The sequence below is a fragment of the Sebastes fasciatus genome, chromosome 22 (assembly GCF_043250625.1).
Source record: "Sebastes fasciatus isolate fSebFas1 chromosome 22, fSebFas1.pri, whole genome shotgun sequence".
Lineage (NCBI taxonomy): Eukaryota > Metazoa > Chordata > Actinopteri > Perciformes > Sebastidae > Sebastes > Sebastes fasciatus.
This window is the reverse complement of record NC_133816.1, coordinates 3166743-3182408: the sequence shown is the minus strand read 5'-3', so window position 1 is coordinate 3182408 and position 15666 is coordinate 3166743. Positions and strand designations below refer to the sequence as shown.

General features: G+C 41.6%; 2 protein-coding genes across 4 annotated transcripts in view; one reads left to right on the top strand and one right to left on the bottom strand.

Moving 5' to 3' along the window:
• The window catches only part of LOC141760402 (uncharacterized), a 135931-nt gene that overhangs the window by 4918 nt on the left and 115347 nt on the right, over positions 1 to 15666 (top strand). For 2 of the 3 annotated variants that reach the window (XM_074623208.1, XM_074623209.1), the window contains exon 4: positions 6495 to 9689. The exons of the other annotated variant lie outside the window; for it this stretch is intronic. In XM_074623208.1, coding sequence (XP_074479309.1) covers positions 6495 to 7475 — 981 coding nt within the window. In that variant the 3' untranslated portion in view covers positions 7476 to 9689. Of the gene's footprint in view, positions 1 to 6494; positions 9690 to 15666 lie in introns of those variants that run through there. 3 annotated transcript variants of the gene reach the window in all.
• LOC141761187 (uncharacterized) overlaps positions 14335 to 15666 on the bottom strand; it is a 36256-nt gene continuing 34924 nt past the window's right edge. Inside the window, exon 11 of the mRNA XM_074624517.1 lies at positions 14335 to 15534. Coding sequence (XP_074480618.1) covers positions 14833 to 15534 — 702 coding nt within the window. The 3' untranslated portion in view covers positions 14335 to 14832. The remainder of the gene's footprint in view (positions 15535 to 15666) is intronic.

Below are 15666 nucleotides of genomic sequence, written 5' to 3'. Positions count from 1 at the left end.
AGCATATAAACAAGAATTTGTTGCACTTACCTGATGTCAGCACAACGATTATAACAACAAGCACCGGGTAGATGTCAACAATGAAGCATTAATGCTTATCACTGATTCAGGATTATCATTCGCCAAAGGGAAAACAGTCATTCAGCCTCACGTGAATGTCACACAGTAATGTTATAGACAGCAAACTACAGGGATATTAATCAACAGGGAATATTTGGAGCTTGGGCAGCGAGCGTGACCGCCGTAACTGGAGCAGTGTTTAAACTCTCGGTTAGTAGGCAGCATGGACTCATGTCTTTAAAGCAGCACATTTCCTCTGTCATCAGAGGCTTCTCCCACACGTTTTTATCAAACAAAATGTGTCATGATTCGTGTAAACGGTGCACACACGCCTCCGTGCGCTCAGCGTCTACGGCTGGACTCTTCAACAATTTATCCTTTATAATTTGAGCTATTATGACTTTCTGCTTGTTGTTAACTATTAGTGGTGTAACGGACCGTAGTAGATCTGTACCATCATAGTTTGAAATGTAACTCAATATTGACAGATATTAAGTAAAAATGTGTGATCGTGAGATCAGTATTAATGCTTTCTAGTGGCTGATCCCTGATGATGCTGTGGACATCAAATTTGTGTTGAATTCGGCAGGAGGAGAACTAGTTCATGTCGGCAGCACCAGAGCTACCAGCAACCGTAATGAGGTTCCATTGATTATGATGTGTTGACAACGGTTACATATTATACCTTTAAGAACGACTAACTTAATCAGACTCTTCTTATATTGTAATTCATTCCCATGATGCGGCTCAGAGTCAGCACCGTGACCGGCTCGTCTGCCGACAGGCAGCACTGAGCTACACGCTACACAGCTCCGTTATGGTGCTCATATTGTGTTCAAGCTCTACTCAGTGAAATCAGTATTGGTCGATGATCGATTATAACGCTATCATGATGCGTTCAAATGTAATCTTGTAAAATGTAGTTTTTAGTGAGAAACTTGAATAAATCCAGTTGTTTGAAGGAGATGTTTCACAGTAATATGAATTAGATAATAGAGAGGGAATTATGTCCTGTTTAACTTCCTAATACTAGCTCTAAGCAGCTTATAATACCTCTCCTCTCCTCTCCTCATCCCTCTGTAGGTAAAGATAATAGATATCCCGCAAATTCCAAATGAAACACATTTACCTGCTGATTACTGTGCACAAATATACCGTAGTTATGTAGCCTATTGAGGCCTCAAGAGCTATGGCCTAGGGCCGGGGCCGGGAGAGGCTGCACAGAAAGCTGCCGGGGCCGGTAGAAAATGGAGCTGCAGCTGCATTCACTTGCACCCGGACATCGGAGTTTCGCCCTTGTGAATTTCCGACCAGCCACGACTTTTGATAAATATATACTGAGGTGGCAGCTGGGGTGGCTGTATTAGTGTTAAAAAGGCCAAAAAAATTCCGTGGGTGCTCGCATGAAGGGCTTCTCCATCTCAAAGTCCTCGGCTGGATTTCAGTCCCAATCCACCCCTGGATCATGTGGTATAACCAGTTTTCTGATGCACACCCACAGTTTTTTTCTGGTTAGGCTTGTGCTTGAGAGCCCTTCTAGTGCCTGCAGACATAGAAGCTGGTTCAGTGGTCAGGGAATGACTTTCGGCGCTAGCCTGTGACCACAGAACCTGGTTGACTGTGTCCAGCTGGGCGCCAAGCTAAAGCTAAATCTGTACGGAAAGGGCTCATACTTCAGTTGCCTTGAGGAGGCTGGGGGAGGATTCTGTTGACACCGGTCATGGTACAGGTCTTGACTGACAGCAGACCTCTGGGACCAGAGTGCTAGGAGCACGTCCTGGGTTACAATGCCATTGATGTGCACGCCTCCGATTTACGGATGTCATGATACCAGAAATCTAGTAGTCGATACCGATACCAGTGAATTTCCAAATTCGATTCCACGGTTAAAAAAAATCCTATGTAATGTGTACATGTGTCTATATATATCTTCAGATTGCAAGCAGTAGTTGAAATTCACTGACATGGTGACATTTCACTGGGTATAGGCCAGAGGTGGGACCAAGTCATTGTTTTGCAAGTCACAAGTAAGTTTCAAGTCCCAACTCAGGTCTCAAGTCCTAAACAAGTCATATGTGCTCTTCACCAAATGTAATGTAATTTTAACAGCAGAGTAACTGGATCCAACTGGTGCTCAGTAAGGTAACGTTAGTTCTTCATGGTTTTCTCCTGAAACTTGATTGGATGCTGTGGGATTGGTTCAAACAAAGTGGATCTGGGGAGTTACGTGTAAGATAATCAAATGCAAGTCCCAATAACATTCACAGGAAATGAAGAGACCAGAGTTCAATAAAAAAAATAACATCACTTTTCAGAGATTTAGCAGTTGACTTGGTACCGAAGTATCGGTTCTCGTGACAGCCCTACTCCGATTACACAGGGGCTGTAAAGTCTGGTTGACGGCGACTTGTCCGTCTGGGACTGGTAAGCTGCCTGCAGGACCAAGTGGCTACGGGACGTCAAACTGAGCCCAGATGTGTTCACGGTGGCAGTCAATGAGGGGGGCCAGTTGATCCAAGAGGTCCTGACCGACGAGCAACTGTTCTGTATCAAGAGTAAATGGGATGCTAGAGAGTCATCTCCTGAAGAATGATGCCAACTCAAGCACTTTTTGTGATGAGCGACTTAACCTGCGTGTAGTACGGATGGAACAGTTCAAGTAAAAAATCCGACCCATTCGGTTCGCTAGTCACGGTTCGGCGTGTATGTATTGTATATATTGTTCGGTTCATTTAAAATAGGTTATGAGGCCCATTGTGTGCTTTTTTCATGTATAGTTAGGCTCCCGTTTATTGTCACACTAGAAATTGGGAACAGCCTCACAGATTCCAGTCAAAAAGGCATGCGCAGAAAAAAAAACTTCAAATAAAGTTATCGGGGGAAAAAACACAGTTGGCACAGATAAAGTGCAGAGTGCTGCTGTCAGTCAGTGTAGTAAATGGCAAGTGGACATGATAAAGTACAGGATCTGCCAGCATCGTTTCGTTCTGCTGTATGGGAGCCTTATGGATTTAGTGTTACCTATGAAAATGACGAAAAAAGGGGGGGATAAAACGGTGCAACACGTCTGGCTTATGCTAGCGGCAATACTTCCAATATGATGAACAATTTACGAAGACGGATCACTCTGGTGTGTCCGTTGATAGCACAAGGAGGAGAGAGTAGGGTAGGAAAGAGCAACTCCTTCTCCCCGCAGCATTTAAACAGCCTCTCCATGCAGATTCAGACAGGGCAAAAAATATAACTAAAGCATTGTGTAGGTTTATAGTCCTGAAAGACGCTGGATTTCAGCATATGATCAACGTAACGTTACTATAATATTCCCTCTCGCCGACACTTAAACACAGTAATTCCCGAACAGACGCGACTAGGAATTGTGAAAGAATTGTCCAACACAGCCTACGTAGCTCTTACTACAACTGGATGGACATCCAGGGCTACTGAAAGTTACTGAACTGTGACTGGCTGCCCACCACATCACTTCAGAGTGGGAGATAAAAAGCTACGTTTTGCAGACGCGCCCCCTTTATGAGAGCCTCACAGTGAGCATCTCTCTGAAGCATTGACACAAGCAGTGACAGATTGGAAACTGGACAGGGGCAACAGCACAATCCCTGTAATGTGTTTTATAGTTATTAATTATTTTTAAATAACACAGTGGCACAGAAATCCAACCATATTCCTTTCCAAATACTGCACTTTTTGTGTGGAAAAACTAATATTTCAATTAAGAGCTGATAATCAGGAGATTAAGACTTATGTTATAGTGTTGTTGTTTTTTAATATAGTTCTGGTTGAGCTTATGCTTCAATTTATGTTGATGGCCTTAGTCTATAATTTCATCATATTTATATGAAAATAACAAAGCTGCATTTTTCGTTTGCACTAATTACTGTAGAAGACCTATTCTTTCAATTAAGATTTGACAATGAAGAAGTATTTATGTTCCTTATGTAAGCCATACTTTTGTTACGACAAACATTTCCAAATCGGAAATTGGTCTCCTTGCTGTAACATAAATGTACCGAACCGTGACACCAAAAACGTGATATGAACCAAACCGTGAATTTTGTGAACCGTTCCACCCCTAGTGTGTAGCTGGTAATTTTTATGTTGCAGGTTTCAATTTAGAACGCCTTACCGAGGGAGAGCATTGCTCTAACAACTTCTGCAAAATTGCTGAAACACCAGGCTTATTTCGGAACCCCAGTCAAGCAGAGGAAGGGTGCTGTTACAGCCCCCAATGACAACTGAAGTGTATATGCATCAGGCATTAAGCTTGCGGACATGGTCACTCAAGAGTGAAGGATATGGTATGTTAGGTGTGGCGGTCTCAGGAAATGTCGTGGGCTCCTTAGTTCCCTTCCTCAGCTTAGGAAGTAATGGCTGTCCGGTCACGGTGAGGCCGCGAGCTATGCAGGGTGTACCGTGTTTGTCAGTATATGAGGGCCTAAATCCACTCATGCTTTGAGAATAATCCCTAGCGTTCTGGGGTGGGGATGGCGTCTGGTCAAACTGCAAGGTGGTGCAGCTATGGATGGATTGAGGTGCACTTCTGGAAGGTAGGGAACCTGTGTCTACTGGGTGGGCCGTTACTGGCGCCCGGTAGCTGTCTAGGGCGATGAGGTTGGAAGAGGTCCGGCGAGGAGCTGCTAAGGTTTGGCTGGATGGGCCAGAAACAGAACCCGTCTCAGTGTCAGTGGTAGGTGACTTTTGGGCAAACAGGTCAGCAATGGTACTTACCTGGCTGTCAAGAGGTCTTTCTTGCCTGGACTCTGCTTTTTGCTCGGTAACCTGAAGCTGTTCATACAGAATGTCAGTCTTCTCGCCCAACCGTACACAATCTTCCCAGGTTCCGAGAGATCTCAAATTGGCTGGCCCGAACCAGCTTATTGTTACAAGTGCTAGCATTATAGCTATTAAGTTTCTCTCTGTCTTTCAAGGAGAGCTTGAGGAGGCCAGCGACCTCATCCTGCAAGGCTGGGTCTACTCCTGACTCACAGGGCACTTCGCTACTCATTTTACTTAGCTAGTAAAAGGTAATCCCTTTGGTCTTTGTTGTAATGGAAGGTTTTAAAGCAATAACCCTCTACAACTCCTCACCTCTCAGCTTTATAGTTTCTGTCCCAACTACACTCCATTCTGTTTTAGTCTGTGATAATCTTGCACATGTTGAACTTTTCACATTTGCACATTTACTACCTCAATTATTTTTTATTAAAGAACAAAACATTGTAACTTGCACACTTTGCTAATGTATATAGTGGGTTATTCTATGTTTTTCTGCTAGTTGTAGTAGTTAGGTATATTTATAGTGTATTCCAATATTCTTTTTATTTTGTATTCTATGGATACATTTATTTTTATGTACTGTTCCTGTGCATTGCCTGGATATCTATCTATCTGTCTATCTAGCTGTCTATCTATCTATCTGTCTATCTATCTATGCTACTGTAAATGCACAGGTGAGAGGCTGCGACCTGTGGCTTACAAACTGAAGTGTTGAAGGCTATTGTTACTCTTATCCTATTTGGATGTTAATAAGGTGACTTCAGCACCTCTGGTGAGCAATAGCTCTACTGTGTGTTAGAATGGGTAGAGTGGGGATTTCAAAACCAAATAGTAAGCCAAATTGCAAATCGTGTGCAAATTTAAATGTAAAAAATCAAGATTTCTGAAAAATAAATAACTCAAACTTGATAATTCTGGATTATTATGCATAAATATTGCAAAAAAGCTGGTATTAGATAGCCTCTCACGGGGAACCAAAGTGTTGATATTTGGTAGAAGCATGTTTGGTTATTAGCAAATATTTAAAATTATTAATATCAATAAAATTATTGCTATTGAAGAAATTATTAATACATACTAATAATAACGGGGCACCATCCTGGGATCACAGACCAATAACTGAACCATTAATAAAGTCTCAAAAAGGGTTGTTCACTCAAAATGTCAGTATTTAAAGACTACTTTACATTTATGAAGTGAATGGTGAAGTTAATCCGAGCACTGACTATCACTACCAGCTGTTATCACAACACATGCACAAATAATCACTGTGGTGGCAATTTCTGTTTAATAAAGCACAAAGTCAAAATCAAAACTTGTCTTGTTCCCTTTGTCTGGACATTTTCTTTTCCATGTAGGCCTATGTTAAACTCACTCTTTTCTCAATTCAAATGTTTAACGTCATCCTGTTTCCCTACTAGTTGTTCGTGATTAGTTGATTCATTTACCTTAAATTATATTTGCTTTATTTATTATTAAGTTTCTAATTTGTGTCTCTTGGTATCTATGATTGTTGGATCATTGGAACATAGTGGGTTATGTTCCACAGACATGCTCAAAATGTTATTTATGGTTCTAGATAGGTCGCTCCACCATGGCATATCACTTACTCTCTCTCTCTTTCCATATGTTTGTTATTATAGAAACGGAGAGGAAGAAAGGAACTGATTGATCAGAGAGTTCACACTGGAGAGAAACTACACAGCTGTGACCAATGTGAGAAAACGTTTGCTTCGGGGAATAACCTAAAAAGACATCAACGTATTCACACTGGAGAGAAACCCTACAGATGTGATAAATGTGGGGCAGCTTTCACTCAATCATGTCACCTAAAAACACATCAACGCATTCACACTGGAGAGAAATTCTACAGCTGTGATGAATGTGGGGAAGCTTTCCAATGCCAGAGTTCCCTAAAAACACATCAACGCATTCACACTGGAGAGAAACCATACTGGTGTGACCAATGTGGGAAAACCTTTCCTCGTGATAGTTCCCTTAAAGACCACCAACGTATTCACACTGGAGAGAAACCATACTGCTGTGACCAATGTGGTAAATCTTTTTCTCGGTCTGATAACCTTAAATCCCACCAACGCATTCACAGTGGAGAGAAACCGTACTGGTGTGACCAATGTGGTAAATCTTTTTCTCGGTCTGATAACCTCAAATCCCACCAACGCATTCACAGTGGAGAGAAACCGTACTGGTGTGATCAATGCGGGAAAACGTTTTCTGATGGTAGCTCCTTTAAAGACCACCAACGCATTCACACTGGAGAGAGACCGTACTGGTGTGACCAATGTGGTAAAAGTTTTTCTCATGGCAGTTCCATTAAAACCCACCAACGCATTCACACTGGAGAGAAACCATACTGGTGTGACCAATGCGGGAAAAAATTTTCTCGGGATGGTTCTCTTAAATCCCACCAACGCATTCACACTGGAGAGAAACCGTACTGGTGTGACCAATGTGGGAAAACTTTTTCTCGGTCTAGTCACCTTAAAGCCCACCAACGCATTCACACTGGAGAGAAACCATACTGGTGTGACCAATGTGGGAAAACCTTTTCTCAGAGTAGTCACCTTAAATCCCACCAACGCATTCACACTGCAGCGTTTTGAATGTTTTCAGAGCTCAGTTAGCTTTTTCTTCCTGCCTGTTTATCTATGTCAATCATTTTCAATTTATATAACTCAAATATGCATGATAATAAACAAACAAGTTGTTCCTTAAACAATAACAAATTAAGCCCAAACAAGTTACACTGACTAAAGCTTGTAGATCAAAACTTTCCTTTTATATTAATCACTTGGTTAGATCTTGCCAGCCTACAGACAGGTTATTTCTACATATGTATATTATAGGTCCCCGGAGATATAAAACAGAAATTCGTGTGCACGCTAATGCCTCAGTTAGTCCTATTTTTGAATATATGTTTTTAATCTACTGATAGTGTATTACAACTTTTAACGTTGTTTGTGAACCATACACAAATCGACCCCTTTTTACTGTTACATGTGAGTACATGTGTTTTATGTCATCTAAGCTGAACTCTAACTGTCATGTTGGTAACTTGTCTCCCTGAGGCCCAGTCTCATAGACGTGTCTGCTTCATGGGAGCGACCCCTACCCTTTTGCCTCTTGCTCTCATCTAGACAGATCTGTGCCACATGTTGAGATCAATTATATCCTTTCATTTATTGTGAAATAAGTGCACATATACTGTATATCTACATATATAGGCCTGTCTGTAGTAGTGTTTGTATACCTACATGTTATGATAACAAGGTGTATCTATGTTGTGTAATTGGTTATCATTTTAATTCAGTTGATCAGGTTTTATTTAGTGGTTTATATCACATAGCTGATTGGTACCGTTCTGCAGCGAATAAATCCCAGATGTCAAATACGGAAGAATAAATCCTGTGAAGCAAATTAATTAGTATCAATCCTGCAAAAGAAGTTTAATTGAAAGTATCAATATAAAAAAAACATGGGAGGAGTGCTGTTTCCCGCCAACTGAACGCTGCACCCCTTCCTCAGATGATAAGAAGAAGTCAACAGAGTCTCTGTGTCTTCTGCTCTGCTCTACATGAACTCTGATGAAAGAGGGCCGCTTGCCCGTCCTGAGGTCCGGATGTCCACTGTGGGCTCAATACTTCATGACATGCTGAGATCGACATCCAGCCGACCTGAAAAAAAGAACCTGAAATGGCCTCTTCTACACTAACTCCAACTACGACTAAAGAACTCTGAATCCTGCAAGCCAGATCATCTCTCTCACTGCTCTGCTTCTCTGCCCTGATTGCTGACCCATCAGCTGCTGAGACCTGAAGTTTGCATCCACACAACGTGCCGAAGACTTGGTTCCAGCCACTATGAAGAAAAGAGAAGGAAAAACTTTAAATAGGGGAGATTTTTAACTGCCAATGATGCCGGGAGACCCCTCCAGGTACGAGAAGAAATGGCTCAGAGACCCGCTCCACCAGAGAGAGAGAGATGGAGAGGGAGGAAAACGATTCATGCCAAGTCGCACCGAGGGAACGTGTCCGCCGACAATCTCCAGCAATGTCAGAGAGATGGAAACAGACCGAGGTCCAGACAGAACCTGTTACCACTCCCGGTAAACAGATCAACCTCCCATCTGCAAATCAGAAAGAGTTTGATGATTAGGCTAGCTACTAAACAAATTTAGAGTCAATTAATGAATATGGTTAGTTTAAGAAATTGGTGGTTAATATTAGATATAAGAATAATTGAGATATCCATCAATAAGCTTAAAACCTGAACTCATCCCTAAATTTAGAATATGAAACTGCTTCATAATCTTCCCTGGTGCTTCTTAAATCCAACTGCTGAACGGTGCATTAATACCTAAAACTAAATTTAACTGATGCGCTTAAACGTCAAGCGACAAATATAATTCAGAGATATCAGTCACTGAATTGATCTGGTCACATTTGATCTGTTTCTATTCATAAATGTTCATCGTTGTATTCACTGTATTCCTTCATTCATCCTTTATCATTCTATTCCTTTTTCATTTTATTTTAACATTTATTCAGTTACAGTATATTCTTTTAGTAGTTTAGTCATGTAGTTAGGTAAATAAAAATGTCATTATAAAGAACTTGGTTATTTGATGTGTGTGTATATAAAACAACTCCAATCACTATGCCTAAAAACTCCGTAGCATCCCTGAGATTATGAGATTCAATTGATTAATATAAAATTTAAAGGTTTTCCCTTTTTTTCAAAATTGGGTGGCGTCTTAAATTGAATAATTTAATTTAATATAAGGTTTCATTCTGATATTAAAACTAATTGTGTATGTAGCTGAGTGCCATCACTTTCCTTCACCTTTTGCAACAATTAAGGGGTTTATGATTCATAATTTTGAGTTATTAAAGGGACTATTTGTAACTTTCAGAAATGCTTGTTAACAGCAACACCTGTCGCAGTTCAGTCAACGAAAGTCAGCGTTGGGCTCGTGCTTGCTAAACAGACATGAACGAGTATCGCTAAAAACAGTGAGGTGACACACGTCAGCTAAAACCACAATATCACTCTTTATTTCAGCTGCTTGGCAGTAATGTTAGCTGACCAGACGAAGGTCTCACCATGAATCAATGCTGATCCTAGTGTTGGCTTTTCCTGCCTCAGCCTCCCGACCGCGGCCGGAGGGAACGGGAGACACCGGAGTTTTGGTCGGAGACGATAACGTAACTCGCTGCGGAGCCCCGTCACTTCACAAGACACGGAAAACCTCTGTTGGTCTGGAGGAGCTGCAGCATTTATTTCTGGACAAACGTCCACTGTACATTCACTAGATATTCTCAGAGCTAAACTAAGTGTTCTGCAGTGTGTAGTGTGCACGTGAGAGGTGGAGCGAGAGAGCGAGCGAGAGGGAGCGAGATCGAACGAGAGCGAGCGTGTTGTGTGAGTGAAGGCAGGCAGAGGAGCAGAAACTACGGCCCTGGAGACCAAAGCTACGGTATCCCCCGCATCCTCTGACCGCGGCCAACACTGTTTTGCAAGACGGGCCTCACTAGATAGAACATTGTGGTTTTGGTGCTTCCGTGTAGTTTGTGTTGGAGTCTTGTCTGAACAGCGTAGCCACACCCGAGCGCGCATGGGACACCGACCCGCAATCATTTATACGTGTAAGAAGTTACAAACAGTCCCTTTAAGTAAATGTACCTAGTAACATTCCACCACTGGAGTCTGGACATGACCTTTGTAACAGCCATCAGACTCTGTCGTGGTTGAGCTCTGTATGGATGTCCTCTATTTACCGGCCAGCTGAGCAGTGATTCCCTGGAATGGCAGCTGTCTGAAAAGCGGGTCGGTGCCGGGGCTGAAGCAGGAAGAGAAACGTTATCGCCTCCCAACTGCGCCCGCAGGGTGACACCGTCACCCAGTCGGAGAGGATAACATTTCTCGCTGCGGAGCCCTGTCACTTCACAAGAAACAGGAAACCTCTGTTGGTCTGGAGGAGCTGCAGCATTTATTTCCGCACAAACGTCCACTAGATATTCTCAGAGCTACGAAGTCTTCTGCAGTGTGGAGTGAGCGCGCATGAACGTGTGGAGGTGAGACTCCGGCCACACGCGAGCGCGCATATGCGAGCGTGAATGGGATCCCGACCCGGTAGATTTATGTGTGAAAAGTTACAAACAGTCCCTTTACCTATAGATACATATTTTTATATTATAATTAACGACTGATTATTAATCTGCTCCATGCAATAAGGCTACACGCCCCAACCATAGATATGGTCAAAAGCACCAAAAAGAGAGTATGTGAGCCTTGAGTTTAGAATGATTTGTTACAGATGTGTTACCATTATTGTTTTGTCTGCTTCAGTTGATTCGGTTCCATGAAGAAAACTCAACATAGTTCAAGCTCAGTTACTATGGCAACTGATGCTGGGAAACTAACCTGGTATGGGGCAGGCTAACTGTCAGGCTAGGAGTTCCTGTAACACTGATCCAACGCGTACGCCACTTCCCACGCAACAGTTGTGATCTATAAAAACAAACTTGACGGGAGAATGTGCGCACCGGTACGGAAACTTTGACCCATGTGTACGCACATTATGGAGGTACTGAGGTAGGGGAAACTGGCTACGCAGATGGTGAGGTGGTGAATTGAAGCCAGACTGTAGACATTAAATTTCATTATACGTATAATGATGCCTCTCACACATTTAACTTCTCTTCATACTTATATCCACTTTATCATAAACATTTAAAACAGCAGTGTTATATGTGCTTGTGAGCCAGCTGTTGAAATCATCGGTTGTAGAAATCCAAGATTATATCAAATAGCATTAAAGAATGGCAGAACAGAGCGCCAATTGTTTTAATAAGATCTTCTAATAGTGTGCAGATATCACCAAGTACCATATTCGTTTTCATAAAGTTCTTGTGTGATAAATCGCTGCAATGAACATGACATGACTTATTAATTTATTTATGGTTTATTTGATAAGGAGAGATACAGTATGCATAGACAAAATGATAATCGGCTATCCGATGCAACTATCAGACTGTCTCCAGTGCGCCACCGTGGTGCGCCACTCTGCCTCCTCCAGTCACCTCCACCCGGCACATCTTCACCAGTATGGAGAGTGTAAATTAACAAAGTGGGGAATTTAAGCCAGTGACAGCTCTCGCACAATCGTTACACTCCATATCCTCATCATCATTAGCAGTTCTAATTATAATGCAGGCGAGTTCGCTATAAAAACTTAAATAAATAAATAAATATTGTTCACCAATCAAACTTCCCTTTTCTAACGATATCAAGCGTGGGGGATATTACTGATTGTCTTGATCATTTTGGCAAGTTGTGAATGGATCAGTCTGATTGCTGTAAACATATAAACACAGCAGTGACACTCGTAACATGCTGCATGGTGGATATACCGGCATTGAGGACTACGTGAATGACAGAATGAGGAGGGAACGAGTGTTCAGAGACCTCCTCACCTACAAGCTCCTCCATCTCTGTTGGAAAAACTCCCTTTTCTTGGTCTTCCTCTCGGTAGTCGCCGTGATTCACTGATCAACAGGCTCATTTACATGCAGAAACATTCTTGAGGTGCTTTGCATTGACCATTTATGGTTGAATGTGGGCGTGTAGAGGGAGGAATATGAGGCGGATCCACATGCGCACATTTCCAGGTGGACTGTGATTTATAAAGGGAACATTGCCTGCAGGTGTGCGTACGTACAGTTTTAAAAGTCAGATTTTTTTTGGCGCACGCCATTTCGGCTTTTTTGCGCAATATACATTTTTAGTATGGATCCTACGCACTGTTTTATAAATGAGACCCCAGATCTGTAGAAACAATCTGTAAGTATGAGGTGCAGTTAATAGCTCCACCAGGAGGGGGCAACATTCCCTCACATGAGCTGACGGAACTACAGTCTAAAGCTATAGAAGAAGAGTCTAAGGAGGCAACTAACAGCCTGGCTTCTGGAGGTGAAAGACGGCGTGGAACATCTTTATTGAACGCAAGCCAGCATCAGTGACAGAATCTGAATTTGATTGCATTGTTTTTCTATTAGAATGAACTAACTGGCCGCGAGAGACGAAGTGCTGCGCAGCATGCGTGTTTGCCCCTCCTGGTAGAGCTAGTAAATGCACCTCTTACTTACAGATTATTTCTACAGATCTGCTGCGGTACCAATTAGAAAACATTCTGTAAACAAACAGAAGGGAAGTTGCAAATGTCACATGGCCCACAAATGCAAAGGAAGCGATCTGCAAATGCGCAAATAGCATTCCATTTGTAGAAATAGATGCACAAATGCGTGTTTATCACTTTACATGTAAACCTTAAAATACGTATTTAAAGAGTAAGTTATGTGTATTTGCAAATCGCACTGTATTTTTGTGGATGTGACTTTACACAACACAAATACGTTTGTGGGTAGTGAAATATTTGCAGATCATGTTACATATTAGTGAATTGTCTTCTGTAGATTACAACTATTATCTACAGATCTGCTGCGGTACCAATCGGACAAAATTCTGTAAACAAACAGGAGGAAAGTTACAAATGTCATGTGGCCCATAAATCCACAGGAAGCGATCTGCAAATGCAAAATAGATGCACAAATGTGTAGATATCACTTTACATGTAAACCTTAAAATACGTATTTACAGAGTAAGTTATGCGTATTTGCAAATCGCCCTGTATTTTTATGGATGTGACTTTACACAACACAAATACAAAAATACATGTTTGTGGATAGTGAAATATTTGCATATCATGGTACACATTTGTGGAATGTCTTCTGTGGATTACAATAAAGTCCAATAAAAACTTCCATACACATCCATAGTACTTTATGAGTAGCAAGTAAGGTAACATTACCTACTCTTATACACAACAGTGGCTAAAAACAAGACTAACATTAGTTAACCCAAAACGCAAATAGCCAAGGCTGATATATAACACTGGTTAGGAAAACATGATATAATGATATAGAGAATTAACATCAAATAGAGCACATAGCATTACCTCACGTTAGACGGATTACAGGCTAGTTAATGTTAGCGAGCTTGTAAAACGAAAGCTAGCATTTGACATTTGCTAGCAATAGCTAGTCAGTCTGTTAATAGTCGTTTTTTTACCTTCATAGTTGTGTATATATGATACATATATACATATAACATATAATTTGAAACCTTTATCGAGTTTGCTGGTTGGTGCTTTAGTCGTCCTGCAAATCCGATGAACATCAGTGATGCTTAACTTTTGGAGCTCTTGTAAACATCGGGTGTAGAACCGGAAACAGTTGAGCAGTATTAAGTAGAACCCGGAAGTGGTTGTTGCCCATTTACCGCCAGTAAATTGTGAAACAAAATGGCTGCTTGATTTCAGGTGGAAATGTTTAGTTTTGTTTGCAGCTCAACAAATATTGATTGATGGAAACAGTTTCAAATGAGGAGTCAGAGCATCTCTTTGTGTTGACTAATTTAATGAAAACATTTACAGATTCAAAACGACATTCAGTCATAGAAAATAAAAACTGAATATAAATGTAAAGTAAAGATTATTCAATGAAAACTACACAAAGGAGGAAAACATAATGTTGAACTACAAAACAATAAGAACAAGAGAATATGTATGAAGCAGAGAAAAACAATAATTGGAACGCATCCGGAACAAATCATTTTAAACTCAAGGCTCACATACTCTCTTTTTGGAGCTTTTGACCATATCCCATGGTCTTCATCAGCACTTAAACTTCCTCAATTGTCATCACATGAAGCTAGTCCAGCACAGTCACATGATAACAGGTGGTTGTATTCGGGGGGAGATGGTAACCCCTGTCTCTGTTCAAAGATGGTCTCTGGTGTCGAATGTGAATGTCCTCCTTGATCTTTCTCCAGAATATAACACAGCCATAAGGGCATGGGGAAGGGGCAGGAGGAAACAGCTAGCTAGGCTCTGAAAAATGTTCACAATGATGCAGTGTGAATGCGTTGGTGTTTTTTAAGGTGATGACCCCGAGAATAGGTTTTACCACATTGGTCACACCAGTACGGTTTCTCTCCAGTGTGAATGCGTTGGTGTTTTTTAAGGGAACTACCATGAGAAAAAGTTTTACCACATTGGTCACACCAGTACGGTTTCTCTCCAGTGTGAATGCGCTGGTGCTCTTTAAGGTGACTGCCATGAGAAAAGGTTTTACCACATTGGTCACACCAGTACGGCTTCTCTCCAGTGTGAATGCGTTGGTGGTCTTTAAGGGAATCTCCCCGAGAAAAAGTTTTCCTACATTGGTCACAGCTGTACGGTTTCTCTCCAGTGTGAATGCGTTGGTGTTCTTTAAGGTGAATACCCTGAGAAAAAGATTTACCACATTGGTCACACCAGTACGGTTTCTCTCCAGTGTGAACACGCCGGTGGATTTCTAGATAACCTTTAGTGGTGAAAGCTGCCCCACACTCATTACACCGATACGGTTTCTCTCGGGCGTGAACATACTGGTGGACTTCTAGGCTATTTTTACTGGTGAAAGCTTTCTCACATTGATCACAGCTGTACGGTTTCTCTCCAGTGTGAAATCTCTCGTGAATCTTTAAATATCCAGATGTTGTGAATGATTTGTCACAGTGCTGACAGCTGTGACGTTTGAGTCCCCCTTTTCCTTTCTGTTTCTATAGCAACAGACAGACATACAGAGAGAGAGAGAGAGAGTCAGTGAGATGCAATGGTGGATAAAACCATAAATAACATTTAGAACATGTCTGTGGAACATAACCCACAATGGGCCTCATGCAGCAATGTTC